This window comes from Glossina fuscipes, unplaced genomic scaffold (genome assembly GCF_014805625.2).
Source record: "Glossina fuscipes isolate IAEA_lab_2018 unplaced genomic scaffold, Yale_Gfus_2 114, whole genome shotgun sequence".
NCBI classification, from domain to species: Eukaryota; Metazoa; Arthropoda; class Insecta; order Diptera; family Glossinidae; genus Glossina; species Glossina fuscipes.
Window position 1 is genome coordinate 200662 of NW_023998457.1, and position 21309 is coordinate 221970.

The following is a 21309-nucleotide window of genomic DNA, read 5'->3' on the forward strand; positions in this document are numbered from 1 at the left end:
GGAAGGATTATAAAACTCGGTTTTTGTCTTCGTTTCGCTTTATCGGAGTCCGAATTCTACACAGGAACGAAAAAATTAAATAGTTTTTTGCTGTTAAGACAAAAAATTGAATTAATCGGGGTTGTTAAATAAAGCAAAAAACGCTTAAAAACCTCATTGTAAACAAATATACAAAAACAGGTATGTTTATTCTTGAATTTTTCAGCTTGATTTTGGTAAAATTGATGGTTGCATTCAATATTTTTTTTTATAATGATGTATGTCTGTCTATATTAGTTAAATTTTCATTTTAATTTAACTTTTAATATTCATATCGTTTACATAAAATAATGAAAAGCAAAAATTATCAAAAATTTGTTCAACTAAGGAATCGGTTATGAAGTAAAGTTTTCGTGGAAATGTTTTTCCTTACCATCAGTTGATAAAACATTTGAAAAATCTAATAAAAAGGAAAATTTATAAATTAAGTTTAAAAGAAAACAACAAAAGCCGACTTGCCTTGTGAAAAACACACACAACCACCACGGCAACCAGCGCATCAGCAAACATGCTATAAACGGCTGTTAATATTAAAAAATGTAAAGTGAATAAATGAAAGTCGTGACCATAGAGAAAGAGATGATTAAAGGAATAACTTTTATCTTCATAGAAGGTGCCTTTACCTGCAAAACATTAGAAAAATCTGATAAAAAGGGATTTTTTCAGATTAAGTAAATTGAGAATAAACCGATACGCAACTAAATAGTTGTGTTTATAAATTGAGAATAAACCGACACGCAACTAAATAGTTGTGTCTATAAATTGAGAATGAACGCAACTAAATAGTTGTGTCTACAAAGAAAAGGAAAACAGAAAAAAGTTAAATTTTTTACGCTCAATAAAAGCAGGAAAACTATCAACAAGCTTTGGTAATGACGTCGCTTATTGCGATATGTTGAAATAAACACTATGTCCGCCTTATTAAAATTGCAATCTTCCATCATTTTATCGATATTTACGCAGACTTAGCATTATATTTACAAGCTAAGTTTTATTTACATAGAATTTTTTTGTATATACAGGCCAATATTTGATTTCTGAACTTGATGCTGCAATTTCAAAAAGATAACTTTTGGAGCGAACCTTTTTTTTGAATTCTTTGTATCGAATGCAACCACAAAAAAAAAATGGAATCTCAACTTGTTTTTCCAGGACGATCTTAAAACAGACCAATACAGAATCAATTGAAATATAAAGATTGGAATTATTGCAGCCGATCAAAGATGTTTATAAGTATTTCATCTTTTGATAAGTACAAAAATTCCAAAATATTTCCGAGAAACGTACTTTCATTTATATGGTGATTAAGCTCACAATTAAGAAGTCGTTCTAATAAAGTTTTCTCTTTTATAATATAATCCATATCTTTAATACCCTGCAAATATAAAAGAATATTGATACGATTCCAGAGGATACAAAAATCCAATAACTTACGTGATCTACAAAAGCACAACAGAATCGATTAATGTTACTATAAGCTATTGAAGTTTTCTCCAACGAGCCTTCTGCTCTACTGATATCTTTATTATAACGTGTCTGAAAGATACCGTTGTCGCCACGTATAGTGCTCGCTGAGTCAATCGAACGTTGAAGTCGTAGCAAAAGTTTGTTGAAATAATTATAAAGATTTTTCGGTGGTATTATTATATAGCATTGATCAGCATTATTAAGTAAACCGCGGCGTTCACATAAACTTTGAGTTTCACGTTGAAATTGCGTAATTATTGTGGGTACATCAGTATCGGTGAAACCGTTCGGTGAACGTCCATGTATATAATAACCAGATGATGGCTCGATTAGCACAAATATAGAAATATTTGCCAAAGAACAATGATTTATAAACATTTTCATTGGATTTCCAAGTAAGTGAGTTATTAATGTGTTATGTAAAACGTATTGAAGGCAATAGATGGTGAGCGAGGATAAAGTAAAAACGAATAGTTTTAAAGTGCTATCGTTATGAGTTACAGCGTCAGTAGCGAATATCTAGTAAAAGGAAAGAATAAAGTAAAGGATACAAGATAGTGAAAGCAACATTGTCTTGAGCTGAAAGAGCAAATGGAACTATATATTTTGAGGTTAAATCCGTAATAAATATAAATAAATAATAATAAATAATATAATAAAAGCATAAATCCGTAAGAGAGGTTTAGTAAATCTTGCATATCATATTTTTCAAAATAAACGCGTGGTAGATGTTGAGGTTATGGCTGATTTTTGCTGTCCTCAAAACTGTTCTCAGCCCGATACTTGTCAATGTTATTGATTGAATGAAACGATTAATAGTTCGGAGGCCAATATCGTCAAATAAAATTATGTCAAACAAATACCCATGTAAAGCGTTCTTTCCTTGCGCAGTGTTGCCTTTTATCCTTTTTTTTTTCTTCTCTTTTTAAACTATATATTTCTTATCATAGCCAAAATCTCCTGTCTCTATCTTGCTGAATAATATTTTAAAATGTCCGTATTTTAAATTTCCGATAAAAAATAACTGAGAACCATATTTCTTGGATCTGCTCTACGGATTTACGCATGCACGTAAAAGAAAACTTACATTAAAAGCTACATAAGTAGCAAAACTTTGCAATACTGTAGAAGTCTGCTGGGTACTGCTCAATCTAACCCATTCATTTATCAAAAATATACTGCGCCAGGCGGAAACATTGCTCTTATTGGCAGGTGGACCTGCATTAGAACAAGCCGATAATGTTTCCAAGTTACTTTTCAAATTGATATTATTGGTATCGCTGTAACGTGGCCGTTCCCAATCGATAAAGAATACATTAAAATGAGATAAATGCCAGAATTTGGTAAAAGTAGTAATCAGCTATAATCAGAAAGTTTCAAATAATTAACAAATGAAAGTAAGAAAAGAATGTATTCACCTTTAAAATTGCAGCAGCGCACATAATAAATTGCAAATAATTATAGCCCTTAAGTAGAGGTAAAGTTAATTCCGCATAGCTTTGAGTGTAATATATTAATGAATTTAAGTGAACGTATAGTAGAAAATATATTAGCAACGCGTATGATGTATAGTCGGCCAATTGTAGTAAAAATTCCACAAGAGTAATGCTACAAAAGTCTTGATTATTATTCACTGACGATAAAGATGACGCGGATATGCTTTGACGCTGCCTTAGAAGAGTCCACATTCGTAGCAATGTTAACGCCACCGTTAAAATTAGCAACATTGGAAAAGACAATTCATTTAAAAGTTCATTAATGGATTGCTCGCCTTGTCGTACAAAGCTTATTACAAATTCAAAGGGTAAACGCGAGTCCAAAGTGAGATTTTGCGAAAAATCTAGATAACGATATTTCATTTTAATGAGAGGTACTCCAATCTGGTTGCCTTCAAATATCACAGTATGAAGTTCGATTCTTTCCACATAACGACCGAAACGATAAATTGATAATTTATATGAATTTTCATAAGTCGGCAAATCACTTTTAATATTTTGATGAGTGTAAAAGTAAATAAGTTGAAAACGTTTTACCAGAAGCCAATCTCTACCTTGCAAAGGCTAAAAGTTGGAATTATATATAAGAAGGCTCTTTTTTTGTTTTCCTAAAGTCTACTTACTTCATTTTCCTTATTAAGTTCTTCTATTAAAATTGGTAACGTTTGCATTAGAATCTTCCGGGGTTCTTCTTTAGTGGTGTAATTCAAGAACCAACTTATATACCGATTGCGACCATATAAAGAAGCAATATCGATGAGATTTTCCAATGTTAAAAAGCATTTGATCTTTTCAGTAGCCAATCTGAAGCGTACGAAATTCGAATCATCCAATTTAGAACATAGATTCATAGAATTCAGTTTCATAGGTCCCCAGACATGTAAAGAACCACTCACATCATAAATGGTTTCAAATATATTCAAATGGTTGTTCTGCAAATACAAAAAACATCACTCAATACCATTCCAATAAGTAATTGGATATCTTAAGATATGTTTTTAACGGGTTTCATCTTCTTTTCATTTTCGAGAAGGCAACCTTGTGCCGTAGAACTAAGAGCTTTATATCCTGGCATAATGATTTAAAGGAAACTGTGAGATAAAAGTGATTGATGAACTTTCCAAAACTCTGAAGCGATATGAAAGACTAGTGGTCTATTTTTAGATATCTTTCATTCGAAAGTTATGTAAGTATCGTTTTGGACTTATACTCAGTTTAAATATGCAAGATCAACAAACAGTATACTCGAAGTATACCGTTTTTTATTTCCGATATCGTAAAATGGCTCTACCAAATAGCCAAAAACTGTGTAACTTGTAAAGAGTGTCTTGCAGAACGTGTTTGACTTCCCCTTATATTACTAACGCCCCCACGCTATCACTACTAATTTTAGCGAAATGTATCCATTAACTGACTCGAACAGACATGTTACAGCTACGGTAGGCAGCCATAAGAGCCAAAGTAAGATTAGATTAACTCTTAGGGCAAGGGACTCCAGATCTACCCTGCAGACTATTGGCCGTGTTCTCAGATGTTCATGAGTGATGCGAGCATTTCCAATACAATGTGTACTATTGAGATTTTGCTGTGCTCGTGCATTGGTAACTCCACAGGGAATATTCTTTGAAAATAAAAAAAAGTTTGTCCATCAATCGATTACTTGGATTTCTTGGCATTCTCTTCCGCTCGAACTGCCTCATATTGTACAATACTCTTATTGTCGAGAGGTAGTCGAACCATATGAAACAAAAAATATTTACCGAAACAGTGCTAACGTTCAGAACAAATCAAAAGAACTGGATGTGAGGTCGGAATTAACATATATTCTAATCGAAAGCAGTCTAACATTCCGGGGCGAGAGGCCCCGCTCTCTCTTTTCTCTCTCCTTTACGTATAACCGTTTCGCAATCATTGGCGTGCGTGCATGATATGAGTGATAGCTGAAAAAATGAAACAAAAGTGAAAGTAAATGCGACGACATCATAGTGCATAAGGCGAAAACATGCGCGCATTAACGCCCCCCACCCACTGTCCAATCTCAATATTGAGCAATCGTTGGTGTGCTAAATTATGCTGACAATTCACATAAAAGCAAAATAATAGAAGCCAGGAATGATGACGTCATGCTTAGCATGCCTTTTAAAGTGGGACTGTCTACAGGCTTCTGTTCGAATTAGAGGAATAATGGAATTTACGTCATCCATAAGAAATCCTTACTTAATCGGACTCTATGTCCATGTACGAGCGAAATCCTAAAGGTTCTCAAAAAAAGCTTAACTCAAATCGTTTGTTTTCTGCCCGCAGACGTGCAATGATAACAATGCAGATAACTTGAGGGATTCCTCAGAGACCATGATAGTAAACAAACGTGATTTCATTCTATAACAATTACCCTTTAGTAATAATGATTACAATGTTAAATTAGGGATAGATCTTAAAAATGCTCAACTTTAGTCCAACTTGAAGTACGTGAAGAATAAGATGCAAAAAGATAGAGGTCAGTTCGGAAAGTCATTTCGCTTTTCTCATAATAATGAACAATCGAAATCATTAAGGTTAAGGATCTTAGCGATCTCACGAATTGTAATTTATCGGATTGGCGTCAATTAATGCTTATCTTCTCATGTCATCACTTCAACGAGCCTCCCAGAACGTGAAGGATCTTCAACTTCAAAATTGCAGGCAAGAAATTTTACTAACTAACTCTGTTACTCTCATTCCATCAATATATTTTCTCCATTAATATTATTATTAACTGCATGAGCAATCCGTACCGCCATCTAGAAGATCTGTTGAACCCCTGAATCTAGCCCTCTACTTTTAGGATTTTTATGAGCACCATACCTTGTCCGGCATTATGAAATGTTAGAATATGATGGCATGTTTTATTGTCCCTTGGCAGAATCTGCGTGAATCGAAGATATCCATATTTTTCGGGTGGTTCCTGAGGAAATTATAACCTATGTAGAAGCCTGTGACCAAACGTATGTCGCTTGCTCTTAGTTCCAGCAGTTTATGTGCCATACCGGAATATTTTATGAAACCTTTTGTCTGCCGTTGTCCTGCTTATAGCTTTATTTGGCAATCCGATCTTTCCTGCGTCCATTGCGTGACCAGCCTATTAATATGTCTTCTTCTTACGCCACAGAAAGGTTCAAAATCTATCATAGTCTCTCGGTCTGTTAGCCAGGCGGTCAGCCCCTTCGTTGCTCTTAGTACCTGAAAGGCCAGGCAACCATGGTGATTGCAGCTCATTGTGCCTGCCTATCCCAATGACTGTTCAAGAATTCATCGCCCCTGCCATGTCAACATAAGCAAGACGTTGGGTTTTCTTTAGTGTCGTTGCCTCCGTTCTTTGATTTACCTTAGGCCGCCAGGTCAAAACTGCACATTTTCTCCATACACATGCTACAATTTTTGTCTTGCATGGATAGCGTTTCGACGTTATATGAAATGTGGCGAAAACGTTGCTTTCTATTCCCCGTATCTGATGGCGCACCAAAAAAAAAAACAGTTGAGCAGTATCAAGCAAACTTTTCCACAGAGAAGCCTTTGTCTATTGGCATATAATAATAACAAAGCGACTTGAGCATGAATTTAATTTTGGAGAAATACAACTAATTTCTCTTCAGAAAAAAAAAAAAAACGTGATGACTTTCCGAACAGCCTAATAGTTATGAAAAACATTATAATTATTATATTTACCTTTTCTGTAGAATCAAAACTGTATGCTAAACCTTCGATGGGTCTTCTCAACATTTGTTGCATTTCTTTACCTTTTCGATAATATAGGAATGGTTTTATCTCACGTCCTAGCAGCTGCTCATCCATACCACCATAACGATAAAGCGTTTCTGACGCTTGAGTCAATAAAAAACGATTACATGGTGAATTTTTACCCATCGCGTAAAAGGCCGTAACGCATAAATTAGCCAAATGATTACAAGCGGTATTGTTATGAAGACTGATGCAAAAAAATGCTGCAAATTTTAATTCATTGTAATTATAATGCGCTGTCGTTGCTTGCCAGAACGAATCATAATTTAAATACGGTCTTAACAAAATTTTAGCTATACAATAGCTCTGATAATGGAAGTTATAATGCAGGTCACAATGAACGCAATCATTATCATGGCGCCAGTTTTTATAAGCGATTTCTATCATATTCAACGATGATTCCATGTTTCCGAATATACGAATGCTACTGGTTCGGTTTATATATTTGTATTTACAATTCGAACCATGTTGAGCTACCTCGGTATTTTGGCATATATTATCGAAGACTTGATTATTAAGCAACTGAGTTTTTTGGCAAATATCACCACAAATTATCCGCTCCTTTACGGTATCGTAAATGGTTAATGTGGTGATAAGGGAAGCATTGCAGACACAAGAAAACTCTGTAACAATAAAGAAAGTCTGAGCATAAGTGCACCAAAGTCTTGATTTGATAGGTTCGAAATTTTCTTATTAAAATCACAAAAATTAAAATGAATTAAATTTTGTGCTTCAAAACAAGTAATTGTTCATATTGTGATTATATCCGATTTGCGTTGTCGCGAAAAGCGCATCAAATGAAGATCGGTGTATCAGAGAGCAGAAAAAATCGTTGCTAAAAACGTAGCTTCTCGGCATTAAATGGCAAACCTTTTCTTCCTGTCGCTCTACCTCGGTATAGTTGAATCATCTTCCTAAATCTCGGAATGTCGGTGAAAATTTCAACTTTCACTTAATCAGTTAGATCTATCAATCTTTTCGAAAAATGTGCAAAATTTTAGCGATGACGAGTATACTCGTCGTATATGGAATATGTGCGATATGAAATTAGGTTGTAATAAAAAGACTTCATAAAATATGATAAAAATAATTTCTAAACATTACATTATTAAGACAAATACATATTCATAATGTTAAGGACGAAAGGACCAATTATGACGTATATTCACGTACAATATATTTTACGTTTTCCGTGACGAGTACATTCCTCATGCATAGTTAACTGTTTAACATAGAAATTTCATGTCCTGTGAGTCATGAAAAAACAACTTCGAACTTTCTCTGGAGTTAGGTATGTTTAATCAATATTTGCACATACTTACTGTCATTACTTGATTCTAAATTTTGACCCCATTTCTCGCATGGTCTACACATCAAGTAATTTAAATCATAATATTCGCTTTTAGCACATCGTCATATATCCTCAAATGCAAATAGAGAACGATTGAAGTCGTTAGGCTTTTCAATATGATTAAAACAATGGACAATTGAAATAGTGACCATTAATTGCATTGCATAATACATTCGACTATTGGTAAACATTTCAGTTTCTCAATGTATATATATGCGAAAGCACGTAATAAATAATTAATTATTTAGTACCGACAACCGTTCACTTCTAACCACTTCAACAAACTGAACCAATGTTGAAATTTTAATATGCATGAGTTTATCCTTTAAAAGGTGTGCAAGGTGTTATTGTGCGTTGTGTGCAAGTGTTTCTTTATTATAACAAAATTATTCTGTTATTATCGACTTGTTTGAGCCTACAAGGAAACTAACTGTCTAGATTCGCTTTAGGTCGAATTTTCGATACCCAACATTTTGAAAGTAAAATATCACAAAAAACTTAAGAGAAACAGAATTTTTATTTCATTGAATTCACGATCGCGATGAAATCCATTTCAGGGTCATTTAATTTGGATAACTTAAGGTTTAAACTGAATATTTTAGATGGCTTTTTCTACAGTGGGGATTTAGTTAACACAGAAAATTTTTTTTTCTACGCTCTTGAGCGTACCAATATACGCTCAGTCCAAATGTACATGCTACATATGAAAATCGTAATTAGGAGTAAAAATCAATTCTCGAACCATTCATCGCTACTTGATAATAACACAAGCGTTCATGTTTATTACGAACTGGAGGAAAAATGAAGAGTTTTATTTAGAGCAGATCAAGATGACTGTATAAAAATTAGTTATAAATATTGCATTCTAAACTCTTTCTTAATGGAATGCATCGAAGCGGGATATAGAAGAAGAAGAAACCCATCTATAAAACACTGCCAAATGCAAGTCAAAAATTCATATATTATCTGATGTTTGATGATCAATTATTGCACATATATTTTATTACTATGTTAGATAATTATCTTAACCCTCTTAACACTAATTAACCGATGAGCCTTTAAGGCTCAACTTGAACTTTGGTTTTTTCATATTTCATTACCAAAATTTTTTTATTTTCATATAATAGACTTTGGTTCAGTTCATAGCATGTAAAGAAAGTGTCAAACGTGATAATGTGGTTACTGTCCAGAAATGGTCCTCAAAGCATCTCCTTGTAAATTTTGTCCTCATTGGCTACTTCCTGTTCTGGATACAGCATTCCTTTCTAATTGCGAGCCTTTGAGGCACATCATGCTGCAATTCGTTCCAAAAAGAAGACCTATACAGACTTCGGTTAAAGCAAAGAGTTACTTATTGCAAAACAAGCTAACGATGACTGCCACAAAATTCTACACAATCCTTTAATAGTTTCTTTCTTGCCTTATGATATGTGTTAGTGTGTTTGAAGCTTTTTAAATAAAATTTTGGTTGTTATAGTTTTCGCTACCCTTAAAAAACATCAAGAAGTGCAACTTTTAAATATTGAGTCTATGTATGAGCTCGCTAAAGAAATGCAAAGAATTCATGCCGAATATTGAGATAATTTATCATTCCAAACTACAAAAACAAAAAAAACTGTGCCGGAAGAAACAAAATTGTGACTCCACTCCTGGTCCAGCTCTATAAAATCTTGACATCTCCGATATGATTCTACAATGATTAACCGACGGAAACGACAAACTTCATTTAGGCCAGAGTCAAAACAACCAAAATTTCCAAATTATTTACGCTTATGTCATTTGTTTTCCTTGTACAATGGTTACCTTTGAAAAGTTTCTTAGAGCTTTTTTTACAAGAGCAAGAGCCGCTCATTAATTTTGTTGTATTTTAAACCTACTTTGGATTTAGAAACGGACAACCTGCACTCATCAAAGTATGCGATAGCATCACCGCCTCTGCATTATTTTACTAGGTATTCCGCTATTTCATTACAGAATGAAATAATTGATTAATGTTCAAGTTAAGTTCCATCTTTCTATTCAGCAGATATCAGGGAAGGAGAATTTTGATCAGTTCTTGTTTTCTCTTAACAACGAATCTCTTGAAAGCAAGTAAGTGTAAGAAAGAAGAGGCTTTTCCTTGTCCTTACAGGTATAAAAGAATGGAACAGTGTGAAAATTCATGTTTCAGATATAATTACGAAATCCACCTTGATTAACTCTTTCTTAGAATTGTAGCTTTCACCTGTGTACAAGCACGAGTGCAAACACCGCACTACGCCCGCCCCAATTATGTGCATTTTCGCAACGAAATTACGCATAGACTCCTCATAGAAATAAATGTTATTTAGAAGACGTAATTTTCGCGCTGTATTTCGTATGTACGTACAATGAAGGCAAATATTCATGGGCCTGGTTGTAATTTTTAAGTAAAACTATATTTTGGAGTAAATACAATGCATATTTTAATAATTTTTTTTTTTTTTTGTAAAACGGAGCTAACTCAGTTTGTGCATGTACTGGCATTCAAAAGTATGCGACCATTTCTCCTTGTTGCTGAGTGATGGGTCAAGTGGGTAGAATCAAATCCGTTTGCGATGACGTCAGTATATTTTATTCAGATGGCGAATTCGCAGGCGAATATGCAATATCTACAATGTGGAGAGCACTGACCAACATTCCTTGGATAATCCTCCTATCGGCAAGATTTCAAATGGCTTGTGCTCGCTATATTCAATATTAGATAGTAATGTTTGTGCATGTTTTGCTCAATCAAACAAGACGCCATATATTAGGTCAGAATGTCCTATATTTTTTATCTCGCCAACGGTTTCCACAACGCTTCTGCTATCTTTATAAACCCGCTTGTTTCGTTAGTAATAACGTTCATTGGACTTTCACCTTCAGAATCCTGGTTTCCTCTTCACCGCTCTCCTGCTACTAGCAGTAATGATTGACTTTTCATCGTTAAACATCATTATTTATGTTTAATGGAATAAGGTATGTATGACTGATCAATTGAGATCAAACATTTTACATTCTATACAAATTTGCTATCTAACCCTAATTACAAGTCTATATACATAAAACATCACGTCCTACAAAGCTTATTTATCAATACTAACATTTAAAACGAATAAATTTTACAAGTAAAAGTCTACACAAACAATTAAAAAGTAATTAAACATTCAGATATAATTGTAAATAACAATAGGAAAAATAAGCTAAGTAAACTTAATCCTAATCAACTATAATACACTGGCAATATTACTTAAACGAGCTCTTATTTAAAATTTCAAACGTTTAATGGGAGGTTCTTCAAACACATTCTCTTCGTTTTCAATGTCCATGGGTACCATTTCCATTAAGTTTTGGGCGGTGGATTGCATTTGCCTATCTCTAAGCCATGCGTTGTTAAGTATACCATCAATTGATGGTCGGCGTCCAGGGTCAACTATTAATAAGTTTTTAATTAAAAAGATGGCATTTTTTGATATTTTCCGCCAAGAAGGATGATTAAAACGAAATTCTCCTTTTGTGATTTGTTCGCCTACTGGTGAGCCGTAAGTATCGGAAAAGGGCAGAGTTCCACATAGGCATATGAATAATATCACGCCCAGACCCCAGATATCAACCTTCTTCGTATAAGTTCCATGATACCGAGTTTTCAATACCTCTGGTGCAACGTATAAAGGCGTTCCGCACAGTGTACGCATAATCGTGCTATTTGGTACAAATTTACTTACTCCAAAATCTGTAAGTTTTAATATAGTGTTGTCGTCAGGAGTCTTAAGTAAAACGTTATCTGGTTTTAAATCACGATGAGTAATTCCATTGCTATGAAGATATTGCACTGCGTGACACATTTGATAAAAGTACAATTTAGAGATTTGTTCACTAAGTCGTTTCTTGCTTACAATACGATTGAGTAAATCGCCGCCTTTCATGAATTCCATAACCATATACATCGAATCGATACTATCGGCTATATCGTATAATTGAATTACGCAAGGATGCTGCAAACTTTTCAATATTTTCGCTTCATTTAAGTGATTGGTTTGGCTATTGATGGCCAATAAATTCTTTTTAATAGTTTTGATGGCATATTGGATACACGTACGACGGTCATAAATTAAACGTATAACACCAAAAGCACCCGAACCTAATTTGCAACCGACATGATATTTCGCCGTGATTTCCTTAGGAAAGTCTAAGTAACGCACATTTGAGCGAATATCCATGAAAATAAACGCTTTATAATTAGGATGAGAAAGCGAAATGGTATCATTATTTTGCAAAATACGTCGATTATTTGTACCGATTCTCTCTCCGTTAACAAAAGTGCCATTACGAGAGAGGTCTTCTATGTATATGGGGCCATAAACATCGCATATCGATCTTCTAATCATAAAATGTAGCTTAGAAATTCCGCTTAATATATTTTGAGAATCTAATATTTTAGATGATATAATTAAACTATTATTTTCAGCCCGCCCTACTGTAAAACTTTCACCATCCAAGTCCAAAGATTTAATTTTAATGTTCTTTCCATAAATTCGACCCCAAACAGTGGGCCGAAATATTGTTTTGCTACATGCGTTTGAAGTTTGCCATTGCATAACCTCTAAATGGTTTTGTACTAAGCAATTTGTTGCCATTTTTTTTGTTTTACTATTTAAATCTCTTATTCTAGTTCTCTTCACATACACTTAAAACTCTCAATTTCGTGAAAACAAAAAACAAAATTACATCTTTATACCAATTGCGCGTGTTGCCTTTCCCGCCTTTTTACTGTAAAGTATGTATTTTTTTGTCTATACCCAAGCTTTCAACTAAAATAAAATGCTTCTACAATATTTTAAGGGAACAGGGTTGCCAATCCCTAACACTTATAAATATTATCTAACCTTCCTGTTTTTTCCGCGCAATGTCTTGAAATGTAATTGCTTGCAACTGTTTTATAATTTAACTAATAAATTCTTTCATTTATTTGCAAATTAACCGAAAATCTCCAAAGTTTTTTTTTAAATTGCGCAAAGTGGTAAGCAACTGCTACTTTCAACAATCCTGAAGTGTAACAATTGAATATTTCCCATAAGATATTTACATGTAAATTTACTTCACTGAGTTCGTCGAATCACTTCACCTAAAACTGCCTGCTACACTGTTACACTTAAGTCAGTAATTCGATCTTTGTATATATGATTTTTGTTTACATATAAACAATGGAAATAAAAACAAATTGAATAAGGCTTTTGCAAGGCTATCATCCTTGTCAATATAAGCGAAGTCCAAATTTTGAAGACTCTATTCGGTCAAAGTCTTTGCGAATCTTACAATGCCTCAACCTAAATCAAAAAATGAAACAATTATCGTGAATTGGAGGAAAAAAAAAATTTATGCTGTGACCCGACTTTATAATGTTACTTAGAAGAAACGAAACTTTACTTGTATAGCGTTCTTGCATCAAAAACGCTTACAACATACAAACGGAAGCTCCAGAGATCCTATGAAATCTACACTCTATCATCTACACTACATCTTTCTTCTAAAGTCTTTTTCCGCGAAAATTTCTTCACCCAATTTCGATTTCGCGTTCATATGTGCTAAGGATGCCACTTTTTAAACAATTTTGTAGACATAAAAACTGAACCGTATCGTTCCCCTTACATTTTAACTTCCTCTGCTGTTCTGTTGTTGCTGTCGAGTACGAATTTTTCACACTTCTGATTTTCTCATTTACCTAAGTTTTATTTTTTCCTTGTGTTTGAGTTTAAGATGATCGAGCAGAGCTCGGCTAATGTCCAGTTTAAGAGATATCATCATTACTTTTAGTTCTTACAAAAGAATGGCTTCAATTTATGTACGATTTTTAAAATCTGACTTTTTAACCGCGTGATTATTGTTAAAATGATTTAAAATGAAGGATTCAAAAATAATCAGTAATCAAAGTACATCATCTCTTTGGGTAGTACATTTTTTTCAGCGTTTTCCAAACTGTGCAATTACATTAATATTTCAGCTGAAGCTGTTCAAACTGTTTGCATAAGCTCGGAAGAGAACAGCTGACTGACTGATTATTATTGAATATTGTTTTATTTTGCAATATCGAGAAAATTTTCAGGGCGCTATCATCCTGTGCCCTAATAATAAAAATAACATAGAAAATATTAAGGAAAAGTGTAAAAAGAGAATTTGCAAACACGTGGATAATTTCTTTACAAAATAAAAAGTAGTAAATATTAAGTTTTTTTTTTGTATATTAAGTTTGCATACAAAATGTCACGTAAGAAGTGGACCTCATTGGAAAAACCACCGTTATCTAAGCCCGTATTAGAGGTTGTTGAAAGTATGGGTTTTGAATTTATGACACCTGTTCAGGTAACTTTAATACATACACTAAATTCATTGCGATATTAAAGGAAGTTTTTATATTTCTAATCAAAGGCTGCTGCTATACCGTTACTTTTGTCACGCAAAGATGTTTCTGCGGAGGCTGTAACTGGCTCAGGAAAAACATTAGCCTTTTTAGTGCCTTTATTAGAAATGTTAAGTCGAAGGCATAATGAGTCGCCGTGGACTCCCAAAGAAATTGGCGCTATAATTATCTCACCCACAAGAGAATTGGCTTTACAAATCTCGGAGGTATTGCAAGTCTTTTTGACTCATGAGCAGCTAAAACACTTACGTCAAAAACTTATAGTAGGTGGAGGCAGCATAGAAGAGGATATAAAATCCGTACAGAACGAGGGGCCAACCATATTAGTATGTACGCCCGGACGTTTGGAAGATTTATTCCAACGAACGGGTACCTTAAACTTAGCTGGCCGCGTCAAAAGTCTAGTAAGGATTAGGAGAAACATGTTACGAAAACCTTTTACTTAAAAACTTTTCCTTTTCTCCAAGGAATTTTTGGTTTTAGATGAAGCCGATCGTTTATTAGATTTGGGTTTTAAAACAACTATAAACAATATATTAGGTTTTTTACCACGCCAAAGACGCACTGGATTGTTTTCGGCCACCCAAACGACAGAGGTTACCGATTTAATAAGAGCTGGCCTTAGAAATCCGGTATTGGTTTCAGTTAAAGAGAAATCCACTATTAATACTCCGTCACGTTTACAAAATTTTTACAAGATTGTAGAGGCTAGTGATAAATTTATTGCATTATTGGATTTCCTCAATTCTCCTAGCATTCAAGAAGCGAAAATAATGATCTTCTTTCCGACTTGTGCTTGTGTGGAGTACTGGGCGGGAATAATGCCTCACTTTCTCAAGCAACGTTTAATTTTAAGTACGCACGGCAAAATGAAGAATAAACGTAAAAATGTGATAGAACGTTTTCGGAAAGAGGACAGAGCTATACTTCTATGTACCGATGTATTGGCCAGAGGTTTAGATGTACCCGAAATTGATTGGGTTATACAATGGGATCCCCCTTCCAATGCGGCAAGTTTTGTGCATCGAGTGGGACGTACAGCTCGCCAAGGTAATGAAGGCTATGCTCTAATATTCCTCTTACCCAACGAAGATGCGTATGTGAACTTTTTGAAGATTAATCAAAAAGTGGAGCTAAACCCCTTAGGAAATGAAAGCAGTCAGGGACAAGTAGACTTGAAGACAGTCTTGGCGAAGTTGCATAAACTGCAAATTAACGACAAATCAATTTTTGATAAAGGCATTCGAGCGTTTGTTTCCCATATAAGAGCCTACACGAAGCACGAATGCAATGCCATTTTACGTTTGAAAGATATGGATTTGGGTAAAGCAGCTACTGGTTATGGATTGTTGCAAATGCCGCGAATGCCAGAATTGAAAACTTTAAAAGCGGATAACTTTATAGGACCAGATTTTGATGTAGATGTACAAAAATTATCTTACCGCAATCCACAGAAAGAACAAGCGCGTCAAGAAAAAATCCGAGCCTATGAAGAAACTGGTCAATGGCCAACGAAGAAAAAACATAAAAAACTTACCGAATCATGGGAGCAAAGTAAAAAAAATAAATTGGAAGGTAAAACTAAAAAAGAGCTTCGCAAAGCGAAGAAACTGCGTAAAAAGGAAACCGAGGCAGGTGAAGAGCAAAAAGGGAAAAAACGTAAAACGCATTACACTCAGGAAGATTTGGAACAATTGGCAAATGATTTGAGATTATTTAAAAAATTAAAAAGGAATAAAATTTCCGATGAGGATTTTTGTAAAGAAATGGGTATCGAAGATGAATAAGAATAAAAACAATATTCGTAACCGAAAATGGACAAAAGCAATGAAGCTTCTGTTATACAAACTTTTTCCTAATCACCATTAAGCCTTAAGACAGGTAAGAACTAGCAATATAATATATCCTAACTGATTCGTTAAAATTAATAAAGAATCGTTATGAATAATTATTTTTCTAAAGACCGTTCCTCTTATCGATTTATTAAAGGGCAATCGGAACTACTTTTTTTTTTTTTTCATAATTCTAGATCGCTTTTTCCAAAGCATGGCACTTTATAACAATGCACTTAATAAATTCTTACAACTGCATAGAACTTAAGGCATACTTCTGTCAAGGCGACTTGTTTCCTGTCAAATTCGTTGCCTTCTACAAGTCCATAATAGCACATAGTCATACTCTGTATTAAGTTAGTGCGAACGTATGTAACACGCCGAAGGGCTTAAGATCCCCCTTAGACCCACCTTTTATTATACCGATCTAAGCCAGTCTGTCCACGTATATTTATGTTCAAGCCACAGATCGGAATTTTTGGAGATATTTTGATGGAATTTTGTACGCTGACGTGCTTTGCTCCAAAGACGATCTATTTCTAAATCGTTCTGAGCCTATCTGTCCATGTAAATTTGTGTGCAAGTCACAGATCGCAAATTTTTGGAGATATTTTGATCCCCCTATAATGCTCTATTCTGAAAAGTCGTTATAAGAAAAAAATTGGCAATTTTTAAAGTATTTCGATAAAAATCCCTAAATAATAGTATTTCGACAATTTAAATTGGTGTGAAAACTTTGGACTGGCTGGAGACCTAAGCCCTTAAGAAGATTTTGTGTTGAAAACTCATAATGCTATTTATCAATGATGCATTCACCTTTTATATACGAAAAATAAAAAACATGAACGAAGTGAACCCCCGCGCAAATGCCTTTCTCCCTTTCTATCGGTCACATACGTTTTCCGAATGTTCTTTATGAAAAATGAACGGGCGCCTTGAAAGGGTGCTTCACTGTTCTTAACCACACGTGATTCCCAGAATACGCCTTTCTCTCCTAGCGCACTAGGTTCTTGGTACCTTAATTAAATTCTTTTACCTACACCAGTTTTTTCTATACTCCTGCTATTCCTTTACCACTTAAAGTACTTTTAAACCATATTTTGTGAATTTACAATATATGAGGGAAATAAGTAAAAAAGGTTTTATCAGTTTATTTCCAATTAAATTTTCTTTTTGAAAATCTCGGAATATTGTTTCAAGTTTTATCAGTTTCCTAGAATAACATAAAAATTATCATAAAATTAACCAAACGAACATATCTACGATTCATAAAATTAAATAAATTTTAAACCTAACCTTAATATTAGCGATAAAATGAAAAAAAATTTTCGATTAAGAATTTTATCAAACCGCCGCTTCTGTAACGATTTGTAAGATGATGCGTCTTTTTGGATCGTAATTGAAACCATTCTTTTTAAATATTTCCGATTCATAGAACGGTTTCAAGTTAAATATATCCAATTGTTTCGCTCGTTCTAATAAATCGCGTTCCATAATTTCAACATGCGTAGCGGTGGGACCATCTTTGCACCGTATATACGCCAATTGATCTAATGTCAATTGCCTTAGAATGAAGAATAATAATTCCGCATGATCTTTCTGGAAAGCCAAGTATTTCTGGAATGCGTTGCGCATCTTCTTCATAACACTGAATTTCTGACCCTCAATGAAACTTTCAAGCATCATACGTATAGCGATATTGACATCGTCTTCAACGACATTTTCACGCAAATGCATACGGGCGTACGCTTCCGCCATACGTATAACACTTTCAATATGTCGCACCGTAATTGGCAATGAGCCGGTAGCAAATGATTCTTGACGCAATTGCGAATACATTTTAGCAATTTTATCCTCATCAATATTCTAAAGAAGGGAGATATTGCAATATCATCTATATGTATATATACATTTATATTACTTATAAACATACCGTTAACTTGGGATGTATGTTCTCTTTAGCGTACACGATATATTGTCTTAGTAAATCTTGCGGTATTTCATTAGTAGGATTCGCTTGTAAGTCTTCTTCAGTCGGTTCACGGGATGGATGATGTTTTATATGGGAATTTACGACAAATTTGGCTAAATGTTGATCTTGCATTGGATCAAATTCGTCTTTAACAACACATAAGATATCAAAACGTGATAAAATCGGATCAGATAAATTAACATTTTCCGAAAAGGTCATTGATGAATCATAACGTCCGCCTATGGGATTGGCAGCAGCTATTACCGTGCAGCGAGCCTGCAACGATGTTACTATGCCGGCTTTAGAAATGGAAATCGATTGTTGCTCCATAGCTTCATGGATTGATGTACGATCTTGATCGTTCATTTTATCAAATTCATCAATCAGACAAACACCTTGGTCGGCCAGAACCAAAGCGCCCGCTTCCAGTGTCCACTCTTTGGAAACTGGATTGCGTCTCACATAGGCTGTTAGGCCTACTGCACTGGCACCTTGGCCAGTGGTAAACACGGCTCGGGGTGCAATCTTTTCAATATATTTTAAAAACTGTGATTTCGCTGTACCCGGATCTCCACAGATCAATAAATTAATATCACCACGCACTTTGTGTTTGTCGCCAGGATTTTTAGCTTCACCGCCGAATAAAGCTAAAGCCAGCGAACGTTTGATGTAGTCATGACCATATATAGACGGAGCAATTGAAGCGACAATACGGTCAGCAATACGAGGATCTTTACTAAGCTTTTGTATAGTGGCAATATCCTCATCCGTCAACGATTGTACAACTTGTTTACAATCCTTTACTACCACATGATTAGCTATAATAACTGTTGCAAACACTGGGAAGCCCTGCTCAGTATTTAAGGAACCGTCATAGTTATTCGTGTAAATGCCAGTAATTTCCAGCTCATCACCTGGCTTACAAAGATCGCATAGATCGGCAAGTAGAATAACATCTTTGCTACGTGGTATACGACCGGCAGGTATACGTCCCGGTGATTCTTGTAAAGTGATTTTTTGATAATTACGATATAACGTTTGCTCCATATTAATCTAGATTTTCAAAAAGTTATTTCATATAGAATTTGTATGTATATTCAACTCACCGAAAATGGTCCCGTACTCTGACATTCGGGACAAGAACCCGGTTTAACTTCCGTATTTTGAGCTTGAACAAATGGTCCCAGCACGTAACCGCACTTAACGCAATCGTATTTAATGACTGACAATTGAGGCAAAACGCCAGTAGTAGCTGTTACCACGCCTAAAGTGCGCACTAACTGATTTAAATGTAATTTACGGAAAGTACGCAGTTCCTCAATTAGTGGCAGCTCCGAGATGCGTACATGAATTTCTGTAGTTACTCTTTCATAGGTGGGGAATATCGATAAAACCATATCTTTAGCTACCTTATCAAATATTTCCAACATTTGAAATGGCGCCTCTGGCAGAAAGTAAGCTAAAACATGTTGCTTGTGAGCCAAATCCGTATATGATACTACGAAAGAGGACTTATTTTGTTCGCACATCTGTCTGATACGGTTACGATATGTATATGAACTACGTTCATCGTCAAAGTTGCGCAAAAAAGATTGAAAACGATTAGCGATTTCGGTACGAGGACCCAACATGCTCACCCATTCTTTTGTAGAGTGACCTTTAGTATCTTCTAAATTTTCTATCGACTCGACCATTTCTATATCATCTACTTCGCCCATAGCTGCTTTCTCTCCAGCCCTTCTCTTGGCTCGAGGACCCAATGCTTCGTCATCATCATCACTCTGCTCAAAACCCAAGTCACGATCATCGCGATGTATAATACCTTTCGCTCGATCTCGTCTACGCATTTCAGCTTCAGCGGCCAAACGTTCACCTTGAGATAATTCGGAGTAATCTTCATCATCTAATATGGCTGGATCGTAATGATCTAATTCAGGCATGGGACGATAATCATTTTCCATATTATCTCCAAATAGCTCTTCGCCATCTTCAATCTCCTCATCCCGTACAGTTTGATCACCTAAAATTTCATCCTCGTTCTCAAATGGTTCGAACTCTGCAGCCGGCGATGTCATGGCTGCCCGTAAATCCGGTCTGTCGGTAGCATCAGTAGGTGTAACCGGTGCTGGCGAACTAATTGGATCCTAAAGAGAAATGATCATGAAAATATAAGCAATACACTTGGAACATCAAATAATTATTTACTTACAGCCATAATTGTTTAATTGAAGTAAATTAAAATAACACGCAAAACACATATATCCCTATTCAGGACTAAATTAATCGTTTTGTTTTGCACGTTTAGATCAGTTTTTGGCGGGCAACTAAATATTAGAGATAATAGGAATATCGATAATAAATTATCGATATCATTACTGAAAGATTAAATTTTATGCTGCATAAATTTTGTGATCTGGGGGCTAATCACGTAAGCAAGCGATAATGAAGTAGGCGATGATCGCCAAGAGGATCTAATCATGTTGTCAAATGCACTTTCTCAGTTACGTGAAATCCGGCGACAATAATATTTCTGTCGCTGAGAACAAATTTGCATTAGTTTTGAATATAAACCAAGCAAAGTTACCACAAATGTCTCTCTTTTAAAGTTGCGCTCGCAAAAAACAGCTGCAAAAAAAAATATAAACAGCTGTAAGAAAATGAATTATTAGTTCAAAAATTTTAAAACATATCAGAAAAAAAAAATAGTGTCCAAAATTACATTTGCGAGTTGTGAAGAAAAATAAAAAACAAATTTCGTAAAAGCAAGAAGAATTTTTTTTTTTAAATATGGAGCTAGTTTAGCCTAAATATAACCTAACACAAATTCTACATAATTTTCATTTCACTTTGCCAGCTGGTCGTTGTTTACCATGTTCAGTTTGGTTATACAAAACAAATAAACATTAATTTGACTCTTACTTTTTTTGGTTTTCTCAGTTATTAATGCATTTTAATGG

General features: G+C 34.7%; 4 protein-coding genes across 4 annotated transcripts; 1 reads left to right on the plus strand and 3 right to left on the minus strand.

Moving 5' to 3' along the window:
* Positions 1-374: 374 nt before the first annotated feature.
* LOC119640008 (meckelin) lies at positions 375-8321 on the minus strand. The gene is given in 9 exon segments (XM_038037786.1): positions 375-439; positions 495-662; positions 1327-1414; positions 1474-2025; positions 2594-2866; positions 2925-3566; positions 3626-3934; positions 6708-7402; positions 8102-8321. Coding segments are annotated over 9 exon segments (3012 nt in total).
* A 2228-nt stretch (positions 8322-10549) lies between these two features.
* LOC119639938 (ovarian-specific serine/threonine-protein kinase Lok-like) lies at positions 10550-12812 on the minus strand. Its single transcript, XM_038037680.1, has one exon. The coding sequence runs from the start codon at positions 12765-12767 to the stop codon at positions 11397-11399; it is 1371 nt and encodes a 456-aa protein (XP_037893608.1). The 5' UTR covers positions 12768-12812; the 3' UTR covers positions 10550-11396.
* A 1400-nt stretch (positions 12813-14212) lies between these two features.
* On the plus strand, positions 14213-16350 carry LOC119639891 (probable ATP-dependent RNA helicase DDX55 homolog). The gene is made up of 3 exons (XM_038037595.1): positions 14213-14490; positions 14557-14952; positions 15016-16350. Exons 1-3 carry the CDS (start codon positions 14389-14391, stop codon positions 16333-16335), a joined length of 1818 nt encoding a protein of 605 aa, XP_037893523.1. The 5' UTR covers positions 14213-14388; the 3' UTR covers positions 16336-16350.
* Positions 16351-17591: 1241 nt separating this feature from the next.
* LOC119640056 (DNA replication licensing factor Mcm2) lies at positions 17592-20738 on the minus strand. Its single transcript, XM_038037831.1, has 4 exons — positions 20562-20738; positions 19459-20496; positions 18314-19405; positions 17592-18246 (listed from the first exon to the last, which is right to left on the minus strand). Exons 1-4 carry the CDS (start codon positions 20565-20567, stop codon positions 17725-17727), a joined length of 2658 nt encoding a protein of 885 aa, XP_037893759.1. The 5' UTR covers positions 20568-20738; the 3' UTR covers positions 17592-17724.
* Positions 20739-21309: the final 571 nt, after the last annotated feature.